The sequence below is a fragment of the Montipora capricornis genome, chromosome 4, assembly GCF_036669925.1.
Source record: "Montipora capricornis isolate CH-2021 chromosome 4, ASM3666992v2, whole genome shotgun sequence".
Classification (NCBI taxonomy): domain Eukaryota; kingdom Metazoa; phylum Cnidaria; class Anthozoa; order Scleractinia; family Acroporidae; genus Montipora; species Montipora capricornis.
In genome coordinates this window covers 46,175,491-46,200,490 of record NC_090886.1, presented here as the reverse complement: position 1 = coordinate 46,200,490, position 25,000 = coordinate 46,175,491, and the positions used below count along the sequence as shown (strand labels likewise).

Genomic DNA, 25,000 nt, shown 5'->3' with positions numbered 1-25,000 from the left:
CATGTGAAAAGATCACTGTTGCTGTGGTTACATATGAAAATTGCTCCATTTCGATGCCTTATTTTTCAACACTGGAAGAGAAATTTCGTATCTCAACGTGGCCATATAATATCCTCTATTTATGCTATTTTAGTACAACCAGTAATGATATATTTTTCTCCTTTTTTTTGTTGCAGTTTATTGCCAGTTCATTCCACTATGCCTTACATGTCAGTAAGTTTGTTTCAAATTCTGTATCCTATAAAAATCCATAACACTTTTCTTTTTCAATAAAGTGAAAAAGGAAGAAAAATTCCTTATGGATGTCCAAGCTGTGGTCTTATGCTAAATAGATTTTGGATGCCCTGCCTCTATCAGCTACAGAAGACTTATGCAAACTTGGTCTTTATAAAAAGGAATGCCTATGAATTGATAAAAAAATTGGGAAACTCTTTAAACCTTCAAATGGATGGTTCACTGATACTTGTGATGTATTAGCCCCCACCCCCCTCCTGGAGTGTTTGTTTGCTTTAAGTGATTCCATCTTAAACTCTGTTACAGGACACGGTTTAAACTGCCGGCACTTCCAATGGCAAGAGCAAAGAAAAAGAAGAAAGAAAATACAGCTCCTACAACATGAATTTTAATAGTCACTAACATAACCTTTTGTACAATAGTAAAAAATTGAGTATATTGAAAATACAAACTATTTTCTTAAAAATCTAAATGAGTATTTTCGTTTTTGTCAATTCTGCAGGAAAGATTTTATCACTGTCTGCCAATGAGACTGCAACCTCCTAATTAGTTGAAATGCTCTATCGCTTGTCTTTCTCAAATTCTGCAATGTTGTCAACAATTGACTGTCTCATAGGCACTTGACTAATTCTGATTGGTATTTGCAATCATTAATTAAGGACGGTGCCTACTATTTTTATTGCGCATACATTCTGTGCATCTTGAGATACTTGGGTTTCCAATCGGTGATGTTTCCAATTCAGGGATATTTTTGCGCCGTTTAAAACTATCCGGAGAAAATCGATCTTAGTAAGTACTCTTGGTATCCAAAACGAAAAGTGAGGTGAACCATGCATTTGTGAGATAGAATTAATCGTCAATTTGTGAAAGAATGTTAGATATTGCTTTGTATTTGAAAGCTTTTTACAATTATTAATCATGAATTGTCTGTGAAAAATGCGTGGTTACCCCCAATTTTCTTTTTGGATTTCAATAACACTTGTTAAGATCTACATTTCCTGCATAATCACACACCGGGGCAAAAATATTGTTAATTAGGAGGCACCATCATTAAAACTCTGCCCTCTACAAGACAAGACAAGACAAGAGGCCGGCCGAAGTCGAAGGCAACCCAAAGGCTCCTTTTTCATTAGCTTCTTCTGTACCTTACGACATCTGTCGCAACTCACGGCAGGGGTGGGTGCCACGCCAATCCCGTTTACGGTTTTTTTTTCTACACTACCCCTAAAAGATCATTTCAGTATCTCTACACTACCCCTAAAAGCCCATTACTTTTCTTTTTTGCTTTACCTCTAGGGTTGATATTTTGAGAAGAACAGATAACAATTTTCCTTTTTCATGTCCATAGGAACAATTGGGGCAGGGGAGGGAGCAAATGCGTTGGAGAGTAGTGGTACCTCCCTTATTATTACACCAACGTTTTTCAGCATGACCAGATCACTCTGCCTTGATGAAACCACACTTGTTTTGCAAACTGTTTTAATATTAAAGGAATTTTATTTAGAATAATCAGCAAAACAATGAGTATTTCCCAAGAACAAGAAAAGACCATTTCTTGTCTTCTGTTACCAACAAATGCTATTGCTTAACCCATGGAACCCTGGGAGGGAGACTTAATAAATTTTAATCTGTCTAATTCCAGACGATTTTACTCATTAGGGAGCTTTAGCAACGACGACGGGAACGTCATCTCAAAACATAACTTCTCAATATTGTAATCTCTTTACGACTATTCCTAGCTTTTTAATATGACAAAAGTATGGCAGTCCCTCAGGAATGAAAACGTTATGAGCGGTGCATAATTTAGGGGAGAAAAATGAAAATTTATCTCCAAGTGTTGACGTCCTCCATAAAACCTCAAATTGGACTATTTCACGTTGCTGTTTTGCTGACCACGGCAAAGAAATGGACAAAAATGAAAAATGCATGTGCAGAGCATGCACAGCTTTTGTTCTTGTAATGACGTTTTCGTTGCCTTCGCCGTTGTCGTTGCTAAAGCTCCCTAGTAATTGGGGGGGGGGGGGGGGGGGTGCAGTTTAAGAGTCAATGGGTTAACACTCCTTACAACCACTCAAAAACCATGCCTCCTCTACGGCAACTTTTATCATTCTGTGAAATCTCACCTTCAAGTGCTAAGCGGCAATCTGTGTTTTGCCTTCCATCCATCAAATTTCTGAACATAGCTGGGAAGATCAACTCCACCTCCAGAGAGTGACTTGGAGTTTTAGAGGTTCTTAGTAAAAAAGACTCATAGAGATTCCACCGCTTTCCATTGGCGTCTAGTTCAAATGTTCGAATTACAGTGGAAACCAAAGATGCTGATTGGTAGGTCAGTTACATGTACAGTGTATGTCATGCATCAATAATTAATTTGAATATCTGTGGTTTCCGATCAACTCTTAGCTTGGCGTCAGAAGTTTGTTTGATGGAAGCCGAAACGCAGTTTGGCTGTTGACGCTTGAAGATCAATTCCGCAGAATTATGAAAATCCCAGTAGGCTACATGTAGCTGAAACTTCACATGTGCCATGACTGCACAGTTATACCTTCACTAAAGTTTTGATGTACAGTAGAACTTTTGCTTTTTTTTGTTATAGTTGTAAGTGCAGTAGTTTTCTTATATCAATCTATGTACATGTAAATTTCTCGTCACAAGAAAAGCAAAATCAAGCCTAAACATTTGTTGAGACCGTTGGTAAACTTATCCCAGGACTGCTGTGCATTGTATGCTAGAGTTCACTTCAAATAAAATTATTGTCTACAACTGGATTCTGTAATTTTGTGCTATGAAACATCATCCATCTCTTGAAACAGTGCAAACACGGAGTTCGACTCAAGCTCCTTCTGTATTTCATCCATGTCTGTTGGGAGCATGTCTTTGCCATCCAGCCAATCAGATAGCAGCGATGCTGATAATGATGGGCTGTTTGGTAAACTGCCAGGAGGAAGAGTGATGCAAGGGTCTTTGTAAGGGCTAGAACTAAGAGAATGAAATGGAGTAAAGATATAAATTATTTTGTGTACGAAATAGGCAGCCAATTTCATTCCAGAGGTCATTCAAATACCTGCTGCCTTTTCTATCACAAACAGGTTCTACATAAAATGAAGACAGAAAAGAAAGGGAAAGGAAAGGAAAGGAATTTTATTTAAGTGTGTAATCTTCTAGCGCCGTAGAGCACTAATCGGGGACACTGTAAATTGAAATTAACAAGTTAACGCAAATCAAATCAACTTATGGCTTTTGAGGAGAGGGGAAACCGGAGTACCTGGAGAAAACCTCTCGGTGCCGGCAGAGTAGAGAACCAACAAACTCAACCCACATATGACGCCGAGTCTGGGAATCGAACCCGAGCCACAATGGTGGGAGGCGGGTGCTCTGACCACTGCGGCATCCCTGCACCCCAGCATGCCAAGGGGAGGATGGTCTTCCATCTACATGTTTGAGCTGACTGGACTAAGGGAAAGTCTTTAAGTTGGTAGCCAACTTCCATTTAAACAAGGCGGTTGCAAAAGTAAAAGATATAATGCTCACAGAAATCTAGGAAACAAATGCCGGACATAGTAAAAAGGAAAGAAGGGAATTACCAACTTAATTTTCTAGCATGCCCACCATGCCCAGGTTGGCCCTAATCTGCAAAAGGAGCCTAAACCACTCTCTACAAGAAAGGGGAACAGACAAACTACCCATGTATATGAAATTTACTGGTTAACAAGTAAAACTTACAGGTTAAAGGCATCTTGTAAGATTCCAGCATCATTCAGAAGTTCATTTATGTTGATCCCTAAACCATAGCCGCTGCCTTTTGCCTTGGAAGATAACATACTGGAGAAAATTACTTGTTCTGCCAATCTATCTGATTCAGAAACTCCTTGTACGTTAAGGTCACTGAAAGCATCCTGAACACATCCTGTGATCATGTCACAAGTTGCCTCTGTAGTCGCACTTTGAGACGCAATTGTAGGGATTGGCTGTGATGCAAACTGTCCAGATCCTTGCACGACTGGAGATGTCTTGGGATGGGAATCTGCTGACATGCTTGTCGCTGTAGCAGTGTTGTTTGACGAGTCTGCCTGGTTAAAAATCGGAGATGTCGCCATTGGGGAGCTTAGCATTGCATTCCAAAGCAACTGAGCTTCTGCCTGACTAAGCATTGATTGCAGAATTGACTGAAGACTTCCTGGGCTCATCAAGGATGTTGCTTTTGTGTCATCGCGGTAAGCATGTAAACCCAGACTTGTGTCAAGTGGAGCTGGTGACGTCATGGAATTAACTGATGATACTGATGAGTTGACAAGTGGGCAGGTTTTGCCTCCCTTTCCATCTGAGGGTAACAGATGGTCCATTGATGGATTTGCAGTTGACTGAATCATGGCTTGTTCCTGCATTGAATTGACTGGGGCATTGGTTACTGTTTCTACTGCTATGCTCAATGGAATTTGAACCCCCACATTTGCATTTGATGTAAAACAGTTGCTTGTTGATTGTGTTACCTTTGCTGACATGTTTACTTCTGGTGTTAACAATGACGCTTCATTGGACGAGGGCATCAAGTTTGATGAAACGTTTCTTGAATTAATAGCAGGTGCAGACTGTGTGGTCTGCATATCACTTGTCACAAAAGTAGATGATTGATTTGAGATGTGGTCTTTAACTTTGCCAACAGATGCTGCACTTCTAATGGAGTCAATTTCCATGGTTTGTTGTTGAGGGGCCAAGCTGTTCAATGAAGAGCTTGCTGTATTGGTTAAACATCTGCTTAATGAAACTGAAGGTGAATTTGTACAAGAGGATGTTGAAATTTGTTGGATACCACTGTGTTTTGTTCTTACTGGTAAAGAAGCTGCAGTTGTGGAAGAATTTGTTGGTACTAACATTGATGGTGCCATTGATGAAACAACTGATGAAACAACTGTTTTCTGACATGAAATACCACTAGAAGAATTTTGGACGTCTGTTTCAATAGAAGATAAGAGATGTGCTCCAACTGAGTTTCCTGTCTTGTTGTTTGCAGCCTTCACTTTTATGTGAGAATCATCATTTCCTGTGCTGGTGGTTTGTATTTGTGGTATAGGGGCTTGCAATGTGGAAGCTTGTGGGATTGTTCTTATTTGCGATGTTGCAACAGGAACAGACAAGTTTAATCCAGAGCAAGGAAGAGATAGGAGCTGCTTTGGTGCTAAAAGAACCAGTTTTCCTGCAACTAAGACACAGGAGGAAAATTAACAAATGCTATTCTGCTGACAAAAAATGACACTTAAAAGTACTATGTAAAATTAAAACAAGCAGCAGTGAATTATTGGGTCTAAATACACAAGGTGTAGCCAAGTGCTTTTAGACCTGACAAAACATGTGCTGCAAGTTTTTTAAATGGCTTCAAAAACACTCCACAAAGGATGTGTCCTTCAGGAGTCTGAACTGAGGTTCAAAGTAGAATACAAAAAAAAAAATAAGATGGGCCTTATTGCTATTCTTTATAATTATAATTATAAAGAATTCTAATGAGGAGTGTTTTATCGAGTGTAAACTTCATGCATGTGATGTTTCAACGGTGTCTTGATAGTCTGATAGGTTCATGAATTATTGATGAGATGTTGAACATTGACACCTCAAACGCCCTTGGCCTTTCCCCCCCCCCCCCCCCAGTTGACGAATAAAATCACCCCGACGTTAGACAGAGTAAACGAAACGAAAAATGGGTTTATCAACTAAGATGGAGTTACGCTATATCCTCGAACCTCAATTATCCGGACTCAAGGAGCAAGCGTGACACTGTCGGTTAGTGCATGGCCTTGGTGCGTAAGGTCCTGAGTTCAATCCCCGGATCTCACATCCTTGTTTCGACTTCTTTCCTTTCAGTGTAGCCTAAGTAGCTTTAAATACCCTTAAAACGAAGCACTGATGGAATAAGGGGGTAAAATGAGCGCACCGTCGGCTTCCTGGGAGAGTACTCTCTAGAGAGTAAAGGAACTTCCGACGTTAAATAACGTGTACCTTTACCCTCATCGGGGCTGGGCTGAATTGTCCGGATAATTGAAAATATGATTGAATATTAATGAGTCAAAAACAAAACTGAATAAGTTAGATGATCCTCGCAGTTATAAACAAAATTTTCGCAATTGCGTAGAGAAGCCTATAAAAAAATTCAGGACTTCAAATCAGTTTGCTGGTTCCTTTTTCTAATCGCAAAATAATAGACTGTTCATCCTTCATGGAAAGAATGGATCGCTTATGTTTTGTGGACATGATGAATTCATTTTGACGCTAATCTACTTGGTATTCTTCAAACCACGCTGACTGAGCTAACTCGGAGTATGGAATTTCACTTAGCAATGGAGCAAATCCGGATAATCGAGGTCCGGATAATTGAGGTTCAACTGTACCAATATCATACATAATTCCAATTCCCTCTGATGAAGGGTTTATGCTGTGGATAAGTTAGTCAGAATGAAAAAACTACCATTTTGCAACTAAAGCTGGTTTACAAGCAATCCCTGGAGATGGGGAACAATGGTGTAATGTTCAAATGCTGGTGGCCGAACAAAAGGAGCTAAGGAGAGTTCTGTTGTTTTCGTCCACATGGAAGCCATGAGATAACATGAAAAGCACCTATTCAACAAAAAAGAACAGTCTGTTGCCATGGCTTTTGATCTTCTTGAAAGATGCAATAACGTTAATGACTACCATACAAGAGCCTCGTAAACTTACTTGTGTGAGCAACGGCAGTTTCTCCCCCACTCGGTAACCCTTGACTTGGTACCTTAACAGCTTTAAGTCCTACAACATTTCCATCTTGGTTCTGAGGAACAAACCGAGTAAACTGGAATTGTTGCTGAATCTTGCTTCCCGGTGGCAAAATTGTCTGTGATGACGTCATGCTAGTGTTTGCACCTTCACTCAGTACCTCCTCTTTCATATCATGTAGCTCTTTCATATATTTCCTTATTGGGTGAATAAAAGGCTTTGTCTGCTTTCTCATGTTTTCCCATCTCTCTAACATCTGTCTGTCACTATCACTCAGAGATGTTGTATTTGGTTCTGCATTTTGGTTTTCAGATTGTCTTCTCGCAGCCTTGGACTTCTTACATTTGTTTTCAACTTTCTCCTTTTTCCTCTTCAAGTTTTGCTCCATCTTCTGTCGAACCAGCGTCAATGATGAAACCCCTGAACAATAAGACAAAGAAAGGTGTTTGAGTTGATGTGTTAACCCATTCTCTCCTCAGGCCCCTAGGACCCCCCCGGTTGACGTGTAAAATCGTCCGGCGTAAAACAGAGTAAAATCTGTAAAGTCTCACTCCCAGTGGTCAATAATTGGTTAACTCGCTGACTCCGAGAACTCAGTGACTCCAATAGATTTTACTGGTCAATGGGGGCAATTTAGGATTAATAAACAGTATATTTTTCAAATAAGACACATCTGAATGGGGCTAACTGGTTCTAAAATTTACCTCAAGTGTTGAGCCACTATTGACCTGTTATTGTTCCTGCAAATGATGAAACACTTATTTTGTGTTTCCCCAAGTATTTTAGAACTTGCACATACCCACAAAAAAATGTAGCAGAAGCTAAATTTTCTTTCCAAGAAACAAACCCGTTTCTGCATTAATTTCATGCTTCGTGGTAAAAAAAATGTTTCCTTGTTGGGACTCAGAAACACTTTTCTTGTTTGCAGGAACCTTAACAAAGCACTGCTAGTAAACACCTGACAATTACCAGGTTCTAAAGCTTCATCTTGGATAGCTAAACCAAAAGTTTGAAAAGCATTTATTCATTCTAAAAGAAAAACAACCTTTCTTTGCAATTTCCTTTTCTCCACTTGAGCTAACTTGAGTCGATGACACTTGACTTGATTGCAACTCCCTTAGAGAGCCGCTGACTGGAGAAAGCACAAGCAATTTCTGTTTGTGGAACTGTTCAATTTCTTCAAGAATCCTTGCCTTAAGGTCATCTTTGGTGAAAGGAATATCCTCAAAGTCAAATTCAAATGGTGGAAAGCAGATAGGTTCATCCTCAACATCATGATATTTTTCCAAATACTTGTGAGCCAGTGCATCACCTACTGAAATACGCTCCCTTGGATCCATTTTTAGCATTCTCCCCAGCAAATCTAGAGCATCTGGATGTAAATTGTCCTTGGGATAAAGTTTGTCCAAAGGAACAGGCTCCTTTTTTGGTAGTCGTCTCAGGTAAGTCTTCACACGTTCTGCTCCCATGCGCTGAATAAATTCTTCAGAAGGTGTTCCAACTACACTGAGAATAAGCTGGTACAGGTGAGGAAAAAAATTAGACTAGAAATAGTTTAATGCTATTCTGGTTTGGACAATTCAGTTTAAGTTAATTTGATCAACCATAGGATAATTTTATACCAACGAACAAAACAGTAAGATGATGAACACAGAAGCTTGAATGGTCCAACAGATATCAGTACCTCTGGACCAATCAAGTGACAGCAGTATAACTGTATCTACTTTGGGACACAGAGCGAGAGTGTTGATGATACGGGTAAGCACACTAGACATGTTGCAGGGTAGCGCATTAGATTTTGTGAGTCACAACCTTTGTTCCCTTCCCTCCCCCATACATCCTCTTCCTCCCCCCACCCCCACCCCCCACCCCTTTGGCCATCTTGCCTTCTGGCAAGGGCATAGGAAGGTTAGAATCTCTGACCAACATTGTCTCAACTCTTAGCTTTAATTGTACTTAAAAAGTCATCTTAAACTAAGCCTCAAATTAAATCTACCTGCAGCTGGTTCAGATAGTTTGTCCCTGGGAACAGATGTTTCCTACCGAGCATTTCTGCGAAAATGCAACCTACAGACCACATATCAATTGCTTCCGAATATTCGTTGAGTGAAAGCATCAATTCCGGCGCCCTGTACCACCTGGTAGCCACATACTCTGTCATCACCCTTTTCTGTTCCGAAGGTGAGCTCGACAGTCCACGAGCCATCCCGAAGTCCCCGATCTTCAATTCGCAATCTTCGTTCACTAATAAATTGCTTGGTTTTAGATCCCGATGAAGCACTTTTGCAGAATGAATGTACTTTAATCGGCGTAGGATTTGATAGAGGAAGTATCTTACATGTTCGTCTGTGAGTTGTTGTTGTGAATGAATGATATGATGTAGATCGGTTTCCATCAAGTCCAACACAACATATACATCATTAAACTGCTCCAAATCAGCTGGCGGCTTGAGAATATTCTTAATTGAAATAATGTTGTCATGCTTGAAATGCTTCAATATCTTGAGCTCTCTGTATGTTCGTTTCGCTGTGGTCACCACGTCAAATGCTCGAGGGATTTTTTTGATAGCAACTTTGCTGTCATTCCTTGTATCAATGGCGGAACATACGACACCATAAGCTCCATTGCCAATGTTCTCCAACAATTTATAGCGAGAGTCTAGTTCAAATTTTATCTCGAAATTCTTGTCTTTGATTTTGTAGGTACGCTTTCCCGCAGCCATACCACACCGTTCTTACACAAACTTCGCAAAACTAACACATCTTTGTGCATGATTGCTGAATAAAAGAACTGTCACGGACAGCCATTACATGGAGCGGTTACTAAGCATCTCCTGTCGCATTTTATAGAGAACGTGTGCAACGATAAAAATAGTAACAGATGACCTAATAAACACCCAATCAAACACAACCAGAAAAAAAACGACAGTGAGGGAAAACCCCTCAACCATTTTATTCGGAATTTCAGATTTACAACCAAAAAAAAAACCCAGAACAGTCCATTTAAGATTTCCTTTTAAGTAAAGTGAACTTGGTGGCGATTGGTGGCTAGGATGGGACCTTACCATGGAAATTTCTCAGCTTGTAAATAAATCCAATCAAGGCAAACAAATTTTCCTGGTTTTTATAGTGATGATTTTTCAACAACTGAAATAGTTTTAGTTTCAAAATTTATATTGAGCACAAATCACAGGAAACATTTCCTGAAACTTCCTCCATGACTTAATTCTTTAAAAGTTTGATTCATGTCAACTTGTAATAATATTGTTAGGAAAGGACCAACTATTTCCCTTCAAAACTAACTGCTATTAAACAAAAAGAAATCCAGCTTACAAGTGAGAATTTAAGAAAAATTGCAAGGGCTTTTGCATTTCCTGTATGAGCTGCCAAGATAGGTTGGGCTGGTGCGTCGTTTTTCAGCAACACCCTTAAAGATGTGACTCAAATTCATCATTGTTTATGTTTGCAAATAGGGTCCCAAGAAATGGCAACAGTTGATCTAACATGACTATCTTATTTGGCCTTCTCATTCTTCCCGCCGTATCAGCCCTCTCGGTTTGAACTTTAAAGGCTCAACTTGTTTCTTTTTTTTCTGCTCAGCATTTTAATCCCTCCCTCCCTCCCCCCTTCCCGTTTTGCTTTCTGGTTCTTGTGTATTTTACTTACGAGCATATTGTAACCTATTTAATAGTTCTCTTCAATAAACTATGGGCGGGCAATTGCTGCCTGCGGCACCCCTTCAGCACTGTGTTGAATCCCTGTTAGGGAGGGGGCACATTGTTACTTTGATGGACTGGATAAACGAGGCCCTTTATCTGGTGGTCCATACCGGCGGTTGGTATTATCCGCACCTTGCCAGTACATTCCCTGCCCCTCGTTTACGCCCAAGTCGTGTCTATTGTCTTTCACAGCGCACCAAAGCATTAATGTCACACGTGATGAAATAACTTAAACAATGGTTTTAATTTCCAAAAACCATAAAAGGTAGTATGTTGTAAAATTCTAACAAAATCGTTGACAATAATATTAAATTATGCCTGAAAGGGAGGTCAGATCTTACATTATGTAATGTGAACAACCCTATAATTATTATCTCTTTTCTTATGTTAAATTTAAAATTTGTTCATTTGTGCATAAACTACATAACAACCTGTCCTCTGTTCCTCCCATATTCCACAATTTTTTTACCCCAGTGATTGTAATACAAGGAATAAACTTAAATCAACTTTCACCATCCAAACGTTACAGCCAACATAAGTAAATTACTTTCAAGTACTCTGCTTCAGTCCTTTGGGACAACTGCAAAGTTCAAACCAATTTGATAAACTTTCCAAAATCCATGTAATCTGTTGTCGATCATGTGAGATTTGCTCTTTGTAACATTCAAATGTTAACTCATACAATGTACTTATGTATTTTTCGTTCCTTGCTCTTTGCTTGGTTTGTTTATTAAGGTTGCTTGCTTGTTGTTTCCTGCTCCTTGCTTGTTTGCTTGTTGTGTGCTTTTTCCCCTTTCCCTAATAAATTACTGTATTGCCTTTTTTACATTTCTTTTTCCTCTCAATTCTTAAACACATTTAAGTTCCTGGTTCAAATATATACCTTTAATTTGATTTACTTTGATCTCTAGATGTTGTCATGCTAGTAATCAAATCCTTCTTTAATAATATTTACCATTTAATCAATAATAGAACGACTTTCGTATCGAAAAAGTGTTCGCAATTTGTTTCACGGACCAATGTTTGGCAAAATTAAAACAAAGCTTCTCCTTATTACCATTAAGGAAACTCCTAATATGTGCAGTAAACAGTTTGATTGCCCAATCACATTACTGCATTTCAAATGACATCAAAGTAAAACTTTCCAGAAAGTTCCATGGAGAGATGATGTTGTTCCCAATGTTCGCTAAGCTAATGAAAATTTGTGCTCGTTTGTTTTTGTTCTATAAGCCAATTAAATGTAAGTTTTTTGCATTTTTGTTTGTATTTTGCTTTTACGTTTATTTTTCAAGGTCATATGAAAGTGGGACAGTGAAAAACGCAGACTGCAGACTATGCAGACCATCTGTAAAATAAAATTCGGTTAGCCTGAATTAGGCCTTAATAACATTCGGTTAGCCTAATTAGGCCTAAATAACATTCAGCTTAGCCTGTTTACGGTTAGCTCTCAATAACAGTGAGGGTACCACCATATTTTACCCCTGGTCTGCACGGTCTGCAAAGTCTGCAGTCTGTGTTTTGGCGTGACCGCATGAAAGTCGCTCCATTAGGCTCCCCAATTCAGCATCAAGTAAACTCAGTAAGTTTTGTACATTATTCTAAAGAAGGAAGTGGCCAACTCAGAAGCATAATATTATTATGCTCCTTTGGCCACCACACACATAACTGCAATTTACTTTAGTGATTAACTTCTATTACTCAATAGAACCTAATTTTCATAACATTTTTTCAATACACCTCTTTTGTAAATAGTGTAAATTTAAATGAACAATAAACCAATTTTGTACACCCACAGTATAATTTGATCACCTTGGTTGTGGGAAAAACAGTCTTGTAAGCCAAAACTATTCTGATTTCACCAAAGTTAGCTTAAAGAGGCTTTCACCAAACAGTACTTCACATATTTAGAAGGATTGTATCTACAATTCCCTGAATAGGAATGTTATGATGCCATATGAAACACCAATAGATGCTGAACAAGATGCACTCATTACCATGCCAACAAAAGAACAATCTAAAAACAGCCTATATTTTGTCTTTTAACGCATATATCTCAAAAACGAACTAAGTGACCCCCATTTTTCATTGCTGGAGAGTGATTAGCATGCTAGGATAAAACTTTCTGCAAAGTTTTAAAAAATTCAAAATTGAAAAATTTTAGGGTGGCTCTGAATCCGTTCCGGAGATTTTTTTTTAACTTTGCAGAGAGTTCGTCTTATCCTGGTAATCACTTTTCAACACAACAAAAATGGGGGTCACGAGTTCGTTTTTGAGATATAAGCGCTTAAACACAAAAAGTAGGGCTATTTTAGACCATTCTTTTGTTGCCGTGGTAATTTATTATGTCACCTTAATAAGTGTATCTTGTTAAGCAATTATTGGTGTTTCATATGGTACCACAACATTGCCATTAAGTGCAACAGTGCCACCTTAAAGATCAGGGCTAGTGTGATTTTCCGAGGCCTTTTTTTTTTACATCGATCCGAGGTCAGCAATCCGAGTTGATCTGGTCCAACTTTTGTACCTGCCTCCAACCAGATGAAAAGTAAAGTAAAGTGGTGCATTTATATAGCGCCTTTATCACAAACGTCTCAAAGGCGCTTTACAATGATCAATTTACCCCCAGCGGACTGGAAGCATATACAGGCGCAAATGGCAGCGGCTTCTAAGCAGTCCATGCCATGCATGCTGGTACCCATTTTACCGACCTCGGAAGGATGGAAAGCTGAGTGAACTTTAGCGGGAAAGAAGGTCGCCAAATATTCCAGTCTCGGCAGAACCGGGAATGGAACCCGGGACCTTAGGGTTGGAAGGCAGAGATCTTACCACTGCGCCAACCCCTCCGCTCTCCGATGGTATAATCACCACCCAAAAACAAGTTAAACCTGCACACAAAACAAAATACAAATATGGTCCTTGATCTCATTTCCACAAAGCTCTTCAACAAAATAATGACATGGCAGCTCAAATACTACTTATTTGGGCAGGAATCATTGGTAAATGATAAAGACAAAAATTGCAAAACTACACCAACTTCCTTTATAGCACAGTCATTTAAATTTTTATTCCTTTTTCTTTTTGGGTCTTGGTGCATTAAGTGCATGCTTCAGGCTTACAAAGTTAATGATAAATAAACAGGCATTCACAACATAAGTTGAGATACACACAACACATGTATCATGAAGTATGTAAAATAGAATATAACCCAGATATACAGAGCCAACACATGATAATAAAGAAAATAGGAACATCATCCACGCTGCAAATTTGCCACCAACTACACCTGAAATCAACAGTAAGTGTTTATCAATCAATTAGTCAAAGAAAAATTCAAATACTTTGTGAGTTACAAACATTTAAATCAAGAAATTTCAATTGTAATGAGTAGATAAAGTAAATAGTAAACCAAGTTAAGTTGATGGTGACCTAAATTCACATATTCTCTATTTGACAAAATTAACTTTTCCACCAAAAGCAAGCACATCTTACCATTTAGATTCAACATTTTGCTTTTCAAAAGTGCACCTATTGCATAAATTTAGCAAAACCAGCAGTCATTTCAACCAAGTATCAAGCTTTTAATAGCAACATTCTATTATTCATACGATGTCATAAACTGCTATGGAATGCTTCAATCATTTGAAAGCATGAATGCAAAACAGTTTGTGACCTATAATCAGAAATAATATACCTCCCCTAGCTTTTTCCTGGGACAAATTATTCAAGTTCTGATAATGATAATAAATTCTTCAAGAACATTATGCAGTATATTATAAAGGGCAAAAATGTCAAGACCAAAGTGGAAAAATATCTTTAGTTTGTTAAAAGGTCACAGATTTATCTTCACAATAAAAACATGTTTGCATTCACTGACAGTTAGCCGACTATCCGCCAACAGTTCTCTGTATTCTAATGTAATCTATCAGCACAGTAGCCCCAGTAATTAATATAGATTGGCACAAACAAGGACAGAGGAAAACTCTGACCAGGGTGGCTATTACAATCTAACATGTAACCCTTCTCAGCTAGTCCAGAAAGACAGTTTGGTGCACAGATAGTTAAGAATTGAACGTGAAACTATATGAGTATCAAGTATTTATGAGTCAATGAGTTAGTGCAGTTACCCTAACCCATTAAATGAAAGCTAAAATTTCAGAGTGCTTAGGCCTAATTGCTAAAACGAGGGCTTAGGCTTAATCAATAAATTATTGCTATATTGACTCATTAACTCATGACTCATGACTCATTGACTTATTGACTCATAAATCATGGGACTTCGGACTATAACTAACATGACATTTTAATTTCCTACCTAGAAACACAATCATGGAGTAGAAAATAATTCCAAAGATACTATTTGGGACATTTAAAGGAGAGTTTTTCCCCAAAAGTGGCTCAACCAGTCCAAATCCAGTGCCATACCTGACAACCAAAACAACAGTAACAAAGATTTGTATTAGAATTAAGGGTGCATGCAAAATTATTGGGAAATCTGGATTTAGAAAGATATTAAAATCCGAATGTTTGAATCTCCAGTTGAACACAACAGATTTCACTCTGGATTACCTTAACTAAAATCTGTAACAAAATCCATTTTCAGAATTTGTGATAGATTCTTGGAAGTCTGAATATTTGGATTTTAAAAACAAAATAATAATTAAACACTGATTTCCCTTAATCTATTACATCCCACCACTTTCAAAGACACCGTATGAAGACCTTATTTTTCACATTGCCTCTGCTCCCATTCTCTACCACCTACCGTATTCCTTACTCTCTTCTTATTTCCACCTGGGCCAAGATGATAAGACTAATATTGTTGTTATTCAAGATATTAAAGCCAATGACAGGCATGAACCAGGAGTGATGAAGTATTTTCTTCCCAAGTTCCATTAAGAAATAAATTCCCTGTTACCATCCCACTGTTCAGAAATATATCACTGATGATAAAATTTTCTCAAAATAATATGAAGGTCCTTGGTTTGCATAAAAATAAAAACCTACTTGGATGTAAAAACCTTCGAACAGCTCATGTGTTCACTGATGTCACAAAGAGCTTTATAATCATCGTTATGTGCTTTGGATAACTCAACATGAAGTGCATACACTGACAGGCCAATCCCAGTGAGGCAAACTAAAAAACGGCTTATCCCAAGGAAGTCCATTACTGTTGAAGCATGCTTGAATGAAAAAATGAAAAAAACTGTTAGTCACAAGGGTTTCAGTAAGAACTGGATATAAAAAGGAACATCACTTAATTTATAAACTAATTTATAAAAACTGCAATGCCGTGTAACGATCTATGTTGGATCAAAACAGTGATAAGCAATAACCACATCACTGTTAGGACAGATCAAATAACATTCACAAAGGCATTCTCTTCAAAATGGAACTACGGTCGGTCAAACATAGCATGATCAGCACTAAAAGGAATGTTCAGCACTGATTACAACTTTAATATTAAAATAAAATAAAAAATGATGCCTAGCTGCATTTTTTATCATTAATTTATTTTTTATTTTACTTTAAATTTTAAATACAGTTATCCCTCATTAGGGGGATTGTCAACCAGATGGTTTTTGATGAGAGGGAAAAACTGAAGTACCTGCAGAAAAACCTCTTGGAGTAGAGGAGAGAACCAACAAACTCAACCCATATGGGGACAGTTTGGAAATGAAACGAGGGCCACAATACTGAAAGACAGACCTCTCATCATCATTGCCAATCCTGGGCCCCTCCACCATTGCATTAGCTGTGGTTAGACTAACCCTTTTACCCATGGGTAAATAGCACTTGCCCACAGGCAAGGACGTTCTTGTGTGTAACTGCTTTCCCTAGACAGAAACTGCCCAAGGGATATTTCCACAGATACATCAAAAAGAATAAAAGAACGTCCCATGACAGTTCCGGAACTGATAAGTAATGGTTTGTCTGCTCCCTGAGGTGGCTTGGCCAATCATAAAACAGAAATAATTTGCAAGGTCAGTGAATTCATATCTATAATTATAATTTACCGTGAGGGGAGTCTTTTACTGGGTAACTGCATCCCCAAGGGTAACCTGAAACCTGATCTGAACCAAACCCAAGCCATTTACTCCTGAAGGCCCCACACCCAAGGTGAGTGTAAACCACAGCTATTGAATTACATGTAATGCAAAACCTTTAATTGAACTTCCGAAGTTACTGATACAAAGTTTGAACCTGTAGTTGTAGTTAAAATAAGAGAGAAAGAGAAAAACATACTAAATGACTGTTTTCAAATCTTTTTTGTTTACATTTCCATAGATGTTTTGTAAATGAAATTATGTGCCAATCAAATCGAAACTTCAACGCCCCCCTTCCTTCCTGGGCAAACCCCGGGCATTTGACTATGTTCTGTGCCCGGGGAGTGGGGAATTTATTAACCTTTGCCTGCGTGTGGTGGGGAAAATTGAACCGGAAATGTCAGGTTTCAAATGATTTTTTTTCAGGCGCTGAAGTCGCTAACAGCTATAAAACACATGTTTGGATGAGATGGAAAAGTTTAAAGGAAGAGATGTAGCATTTGTGAGTGATTGGCTTATTAAAGACAGGAGGAGCCGAGGCTGATTTTTCTTTAGTAGGGTATGACAGACAAATCCAACGATTGGGTAGGGCATTTGAACGCCATTTTGGCCGGAGGGGGCGGGAATTTGAATGATCCAATCTTCAAAAAGTCAATTGCCCCGGCCCTTAATGCCGGTGCATTAAACAATTTCCCTGGAGCTTTTTTTGGCAGTCACATGTACCATCTGAGCACTCATGTGCTGACCCCATTGCCAGATTAGCTTGCTACAGGCAATTATATTAATTATAGATAAATATGAAAGATTAAAGACATTAATTAAATAAAGAAAATGATGAATACAGCCTAAAAGATCTTTTTTTATTCTTGTGAGAAAGAGTTATGAATCCAAAAATAGCGCAATGTCAAATTAGTTCATTCTCTCTTAAAAAAAACCAGTTCTACCCACTAATAAGTGGCCTTCTTGGAAATACGTAGAAAAAGAACTTCTTCTTTCGCAACGAATTCGAATCCATGTGTATCAGCCCGTCATACGTATATCAGCCTCCATATACATCAGTTGAGATTGTGAAGATCGTATTTTAATCACTGTTTAACTACGGTACCTTTTCCCTAACGTTTCTAGATGTCTTCTATTTTATAAAGATTTTCATTGAGCGGTAACGTACCAATCAAAAATTAAAATCAATGCCAAAAATTGTTTATGTCTATTTATATTACTCTTATTTCCAGACAAAGCACCATATTATGTGTAGCTGTAGCATGGGTGGTTACACACGGATGCACACAAAACTTTATTTACTGATCACGACAAAGTTATCGCATTTAAATAAAAGACAGTATTTAAATCAGCACACTAAATATGTAGCTTTACATTACTTAGTACTACTTACCAGCGAGGAAATTTCATGAAAAATATCACAAATTGAAGGGCTTGGCAACCAAGGGAATATCAAGAAGCCTGGTTACTCAGGAGAAAACGCTAACAAATCTTCACGCGCGAATTTCGTCCTGAGATTTTGCAACAGTCTTTCTGTATTTGTAACGTATTATTTTCAATCTCTGGTACTTTCCGTTCAATGTCTGACGGTGGAGAAGGAAAAACGAATCCAATGATTCGTCCTGCCAGGCGAAAAGTGCTAAGGAAACGGGAAGACCGCGATGACATCTTTTCATATCGCAATCAAATACCGTTGTCTTTTAAAGCTCCAAAACAGCTAAAAGTTGATGAGTCAGACAGCTCTGATTCGGAAGATAATGACGAAGCCTTCCAAAGAGTTATGGAACAGGAAATGGAAAATAAAAACTCGAAAACAAGAGAGAGTGACAGTGATGGAGAAGACATGTAAGTCTAACCTTTCTCGCATGCAATTGTGGTAAAAAATAAAAATAAAGTCTTTTTAAGTTAAAGTTACCCAAAATCCACGAAATAAATTACAAGTGCCGTTAAATTTACAAGACTACAGTCAAACGACTGATTTTAAAATCTTTTGGCTTAATTTGTAATATATAATTGGCCAAAGCGCAAAATACCATAAGACTCTTTGTCCCATCCCCCACCCCCCAAATTTTAAATAATTATTGTTTTTGTTTTCTTTTGGGGCCATTGTAAGTACCGAAAGAAACTGAAAACAATTCTTATGCAAAATTTGGGGGGACAAACAAAGAGTCTTATGTTGTTTTCCAACTCAGCCAATTGGCCATTGACCCAGGAACGATTTACATGTAAATATAAAACCGTATCATTTCCTTGTGCATGAGCTGGCATTCAACAAATCCTGCAATCTGATTGGTTCCATTAAGTTTTACAATATTATATTATTATATTCACTCGGCCTTGGGAAAAACTGCTGTCTGTCTTGAGTACCCCATAGACGCGGGACACAGTTTTTCCCAAGATGGCACTTATGTAAGGTTTAACATTGTTTTTTGGTGCGGGTTAATGCAGATATTTATCTTTACTTGAGGACTGGCCCAGTTTTTCAAAAGCCGATTAACGCTAATCCCAGATTAAAAATTAACCAAGGGGTTTATTTCTCTGCTTCAAAATGCTGTCCAACGTTGATATTCAGCAAAACTATAAAGTAGAAAACATCAATGGTGAAAAGCAAAAATAAGGAAAAGAAACTTACACCAAAATGTTGAAAACATGATGCCAAAGTTGATGCTAATCCTGCGTTAAGTTAATCGGCTTTCGAACAATCGGGCCCAGGGCGCACTTTGTGAAGTTTAGCAAATATTATTGTCTGTATACCCAGACGTGAGTGATTTTGAAGTTGGATAGAAGAGGAAGGGGACACTTTTTGACGCTTATCAAAATAGCCATGCTTCTAATTACCTGAATTACTGGACATGTCTCAATATGGCCTTCCTGGGTTGTGAATAACATGTCCTTTTTTTTACATTTTACTGCCCTTCCTAGATCCTCCCTCTCCTTCCACCCCCTGCGACACAACCCTGGGAAAACCATCCATTGTCTTACTGAATGAATGTGGAAAATTATGTCATTTTTGCCCTGACTTGGTTAATAAATTTGTAGCAAAAAGTGTTGTTTATGCAATTGATTGTATTCTCAACAGAATATCACGTTTGAACTTTCTGATTGGTCGGTGATGAATGCATAAACAGATTATATCACAGGTGCCCCAAGCTCGGTGTCAGCGTGGCCTACAAGAATATAAGGACTTGTATGGAAATCCCAATAAAAGGCTTAAGAAGATAAGAATTATTATATGAACAATTTTTCAATTAAAAAGCCCAACCTTATTGCCATTGGAGGTAGCTTCCTTCCTGTGTGCTTATTTTCCAGATCCGATGTGATTTGGGCCATTTTTCAAAATCTCGATTGTCAATGGTATAATAAAATCCCAAGGCTGGAGACTAAATTCTCAGGAGCCACCAATTTGAATCTAATATTCCTGGATAAAATGTTCCCACTTTCACAATTCCACATCAGAATCAATTGACAAAGATTGAACTTTCATCTCAACCCACCATCAACGCAATAGAAGTCCTGCGAGCAACCTCAGGAGGTAATATTTTGCAAGAAAACAGCTTTCGAAGGAGACACTTCATCACCGAAGTGGCCACAGCTTCAACCATTGATAACAAAGCGAGACTGAGAGTTTTTTCATATAATTATCTCCTTAAGCCTTTTATCGGGATTCCCATACATATCTGTATATTTTTGTAGGCCGTGCTCACACTGAGCTTGGGGTACCTGTGGTTACAGAGTACAATATGGAAGTTGCTGTGGAAACACAAGAATCGTATGGACGTGCTTGTGCATTTTGTGATTTATGGGCACAAGTGATGTTTTGAATGTTATCAAAATTGCACAAGCGGTGCAAAGCAGAGATTTAACTGCCGTCAAAATGGTTCATTTGTTCCAAGGGCTTGTACATTTTAAACACAAAGGCAATGTTTGTAAACAGATATCTTTGTTATTGCATACAGCAAACTCCTGATCGTCTGCATGATACAAACTCAAATCTTCAAGGGAGGCCAGATAAGGTTCATGTTTTTGGAAGTCAAAGTGATCTTCTGGATAAAATACTAGTAGTCTGAGAATAAAGAGGTCATAGACTTTTGTGTCTCATCTGTGTTGGTTCATTTCACTAGCTGGATAACCAATGAGAAGTCTTTTGAGGAAATTGACAGCTCAGCCAGTGACATCAAAGATGTTAGTTGGACCACCTCACCTTCCCCTCCTCCATGCCCAACCCTTTCAGAGTCCACTCTTCTCAAGATTAATCAACGGCACATGAGAAATCCAAGGCTGAGGTAAGTAGTAACAACTCCAATTGTAAGTGGAGGGTTGACCAGTGCCTGAGGTGTCCAGGAGCTTCCACTATCGGCAGCCAACTCTTAGATGGAAACTGCTCCGTCCTGGCAACCCAGCCATGAGCCCCACCCACAACACAAGAGACAGGCACCCGTGGAAAAAAGGGGAATGAAAGGGAGGAGGAAACAACCACTAAAACTGCTCCACAAACTACACGATATGCACAAGTGGAGAAAATCATGAGACCTGCTCTGACCCAACAAAGCGTCTGACTACATCTGTTGTTGAATGTTTCATTATTACATTTGACTGCATTATAGCCTTAATGAGCTATGGCACAGGATGCATGCTGTTTTCTTGTCATAACTGCACGCAAATCACTGCCTTTTACTCTGGCGGTAAATAGATGAAGATGTGGGATGATGTTTTGTAGGAAGGGCTCTCTTTACCAGATTTCTGGTCAATTTGACCAGTACTGTACACAACGTATTGTAGATTTTACTCTGTCTATTTTACTTGTCAATCGGGTGCCTCTCAGGGTCAAAAGGTTAATGTTCCAGTTGACCCTTTGCTTAGATTTTACTTCAGTAGGAAGTATGGATGGTGCATTGATGAGAGCACTTTCCTCCCGCCAATGTGGCCCGGGTTCGATTCGCAGACTTTGCGTCACATGTGGGTTGCGTTTGTTGGTTCTGTACTCTGCTCTGAGAGGTTTTTCTCTGGGTACTCTTCAGGATTTTCCCCTCTCCTCAAAAACCAACCTACAGTTGCATGTGAGTTTAGTTGATTTGTGTACAGTGTCACCGATTAGTTCCTTATTGCTCAATACTGTTGACACTTAAATAATTAACAATTATTCGCCGAAGACGAGGTTAATGTCGGTGAATCAGAACCCAGACGAAGTCGCGGTTTTTGTTCACTGATATTCACTGAGCCTGGGGTGAATAACTGTTTAGTTTAATTACATAGGTAATTATTTGAAAAATATGCAATTTTCTTTAAATAATTAATTTCTTTGTCTCTGTCACCACAACAAAACGGCCTGCAGCCATTTTGAAAACACCACTTGGGTGATTATCACGTAATAATCACCTCAATGGCAACCAGTCAACGCAGAGAATTTTCAATAATCACTTATGTAATTGTACTAAAGTTCATTATTCCAACATATTGACTATGGCTGAACAACACGACACGCCTTTATTTGATTTTATCCCATCAGGGGTGAAGTGTTAAGTGCTCATTGTAAGTTCTAAACACATCTTTAGCACCCAAATATTTCCTCTTTAATTTAATAACATGGCAGATCTTTTGAACCTCAAATTCACAGTAGCGTGATGTTTGAAAATTGAAAAGACTAAATCTTCTACTTACAGGTAACTTATATTTCAGGTAAAATAACAATATTATAGACAACCTTAAAAAATCAAAAATCTGTTCACCTTTTGACAGTCACAGGCCTTCCTCTGTCATCAATGTTGACACTCTTGATGACAGTTTTGGTCTTCCCAGTCCCTCAGATAGAAATGTTGTTGTGAAAGTTAGAACAAGATCTGGGATTAGGAGATTCTCTATGAAGGCTGTAAGTACACAAAGGCAGAAGACTCTTAAGGAGGCTCCCTAGAGTTTTTGGGCCATGTGCAAGCTGGGCACTGGTATGGCGTGTAAAGCCTGAATTGCACATGTTTTTCTGATTTTTGTGACATCAACGTGACCAAATTTGTAAAATTAACTGCTAATTTTCTCATGTTCCCTTAGGTAATATTTTCTTAAAATTGGCTCAGTTCTAACCACATACAGTTCTTACCAAATACAGTAAACATCGGCATATAAGAACAAGTGGATTAAAAACATCAGGCTGAAATTTGGCCAATAATTAAGCACCATATAAATAAGAACAAATTCAGCCTGATAAATAAAACATGTTCTTAATACAAAGGGAAAGGGTATTAGGATAAGGAAACAATACAATACAGTAACTTATATCAAAGTACTATCGTCTTCAGGACCATTACAAACTATAAAATCTATCACAAAACAACATTGTATGTTAATTAAGCCTCTAGTAATATACAATTTTGAAGTATTTCGAAAACCAATTTTAAGAACACCTTAAGGACAGTTTCAGGCTGATTTCTCACTAAGCACCCTTCAAATAAGAGCACGATCAGCCTTAAACCTGAAAAAAGTGTTCTTATTTGCGGGTGTTTACAGTACCATATATTTGTTAAAACTTTCAGAGCTAATTGGAGGCATTTAGAAAAATGACAACTTACGGAATATTGGCAAAACCATCTGAACGACCTTGACTTTTTACCGCTTCAAAATGTGAGGCAATATCATTTCCATATAATGTGGCAAAGTATAAAAAAATTTCACCGAAGAATAAATAATAAAGAATTTTGGTCAAAAACAAGAATATGTCTGCCAGTCATAAGATGTGATGTTGCCATGGTAACGGCCATAATCCAGAAATTGACACCCAAAAAAATAAGCCTTATTATATCGGTACCCATACTGGTAAGTCTCTACAGGGAAAACTTTAAGAGAAATTAACTATGTTTCCTTTTGTAACTCGTGCCCTGTAGTGACGGTATTCGCAAATACTCTAGGGAGCCACCTTAAGAGTATTCTTAAAGTGCCTATCACCTCTAATCACATTTCCACTTTATTTATTTATTCTCCAAAATCATCCCAAATACATCGTGTTGTTTTTAGAACCTTTTGATTGAATTTCAAGAGGAAAGACAGGAAAAGTGGTAGCCTGTGTACATCCACCTCCTCCGCCCGATTTTTTTCAGGGGAAGAAGCAGATGTACACAGGCTAGAAAAGTGATCATACTTCCATCAATGACCGAGCAATGAAGGGAAATGGGTTTGATACAGGGTTGACATCACAAATTAATTTGCATTGCTGTTTTCAAAGAACTTTCTCAATGCAAAACACTTTGTGACCTAAACCCAGTATCGAACCCATTCTCCTGCATCGCTTGGTTATTGATCAAAGTATGACCACTTTTCCTGTCTTTCAAAGCCAATAAAAAGGTGAAATTTCATTCAAAAGGTTCTAAAAATAACACTATGTATTTGGACCTTTCAATGTGTGAAGAATGTTTTGAGCATTCTGTAATAAAGGAGCAGGAATGTTTATCCGGTTTTAAACCATGAGGTGAAGCCAAGGGGTTTCAAATTGTGAGCAGAGAACATTAGCATAAAAAAAAACAAGCTATGCATTAGTATGCTTTATATAAAGAATTCTAATGAGGGGAGTTATATCAGGTTTTAAAGCTCATACACATGACATTTTGTCATGTCTGTTTTGTCATGAATTATTAATGAAGTTGTTAAATACCCTATCACAAAGCTTTTGAGATAGAAGAGCTTCCATATCTCCAAATTTAGGTTTTCAACAAACTAGGTAAGTGAGTAATATTGCTAAGTATACATAAAATGTTGTATAAATGTATCTTTCTTTCATTCATCAGCAGGACTGTTTGTTTCCACAGGCTGAGCCATTTGGAAAGATTATATCACAGCTTGCAGAGCAAGAAGGGGTTACAGAAGATAAAATTATGCTAAGCCTTTCAGATATCAATATTGTAGGTTACGACACTCCAATTTCCATCAAACTCAATGTCGCAGACATCATTGGTGAGTCATCGCACCTTGTAAAATAGATACTGGTAGTCTAAACTAATCTTGAATGCCTAGATCCTTGTTATAGTATTTGCATGAACACCACTGGGGCCTGGGTTTAAAAGGTCAGGCGACCCTTGGCAGGCAGTTGTTTTTGTTGCGTCTGCTTTAACTGACCTTTTCCCACCCATGAAAACGTTGAGATCACCATAAAGGTTGCCATAGCTCCAGTGGTTTGTGAGAAAGCTTGTCAGTCTTAATACCTTATGTTCCTTTTGATTGCATACAACAAGGACTTTGCAGCTAATTTCTCTCAGCTTGTGCTTCGTTTCCTCCTTAACAT

The 25,000-nt window shown here is 38.3% G+C and overlaps 4 protein-coding genes across 4 annotated transcripts in view; 2 read left to right on the top strand and 2 right to left on the bottom strand.

Annotated features, from left to right (window-relative positions):
* Window positions 1–700, top strand: part of LOC138047128 (general transcription factor IIH subunit 3-like) — a 15,525-nt gene extending 14,825 nt beyond the window's left edge. The window contains exons 12-13 of the mRNA XM_068893853.1: window positions 177–213; window positions 541–700. Of these exons, the coding sequence (XP_068749954.1) occupies window positions 177–213; window positions 541–619 (116 nt within the window). The 3' untranslated portion in view covers window positions 620–700. The remainder of the gene's footprint in view (window positions 1–176; window positions 214–540) is intronic.
* Window positions 701–1,717: 1,017 nt separating this feature from the next.
* Window positions 1,718–9,792, bottom strand: LOC138047127 (uncharacterized). The gene is made up of 5 exons (XM_068893852.1): window positions 8,972–9,792; window positions 8,021–8,492; window positions 6,940–7,395; window positions 3,958–5,434; window positions 1,718–3,213 (listed from the first exon to the last, which is right to left on the bottom strand). The coding sequence occupies exons 1-5, from the start codon at window positions 9,695–9,697 to the stop codon at window positions 3,018–3,020; spliced, it is 3,327 nt and encodes a 1,108-aa protein (XP_068749953.1). The 5' UTR covers window positions 9,698–9,792; the 3' UTR covers window positions 1,718–3,017.
* Window positions 9,793–13,727: 3,935 nt separating this feature from the next.
* LOC138047126 (vitamin K epoxide reductase complex subunit 1-like) lies at window positions 13,728–18,188 on the bottom strand. Its single transcript, XM_068893851.1, has 4 exons — window positions 18,131–18,188; window positions 15,698–15,873; window positions 15,006–15,115; window positions 13,728–13,976 (listed from the first exon to the last, which is right to left on the bottom strand). The coding sequence occupies exons 2-4, from the start codon at window positions 15,856–15,858 to the stop codon at window positions 13,756–13,758; spliced, it is 492 nt and encodes a 163-aa protein (XP_068749952.1). The 5' UTR covers window positions 15,859–15,873; window positions 18,131–18,188; the 3' UTR covers window positions 13,728–13,755.
* A 128-nt stretch (window positions 18,189–18,316) lies between these two features.
* LOC138046764 (NFATC2-interacting protein-like) overlaps window positions 18,317–25,000 on the top strand; it is a 9,627-nt gene continuing 2,943 nt past the window's right edge. Inside the window, exons 1-5 of the mRNA XM_068893350.1 lie at window positions 18,317–18,582; window positions 20,859–21,020; window positions 22,244–22,266; window positions 22,434–22,603; window positions 24,528–24,672. Of these exons, the coding sequence (XP_068749451.1) occupies window positions 18,317–18,582; window positions 20,859–21,020; window positions 22,244–22,266; window positions 22,434–22,603; window positions 24,528–24,672 (766 nt within the window). The remainder of the gene's footprint in view (window positions 18,583–20,858; window positions 21,021–22,243; window positions 22,267–22,433; window positions 22,604–24,527; window positions 24,673–25,000) is intronic.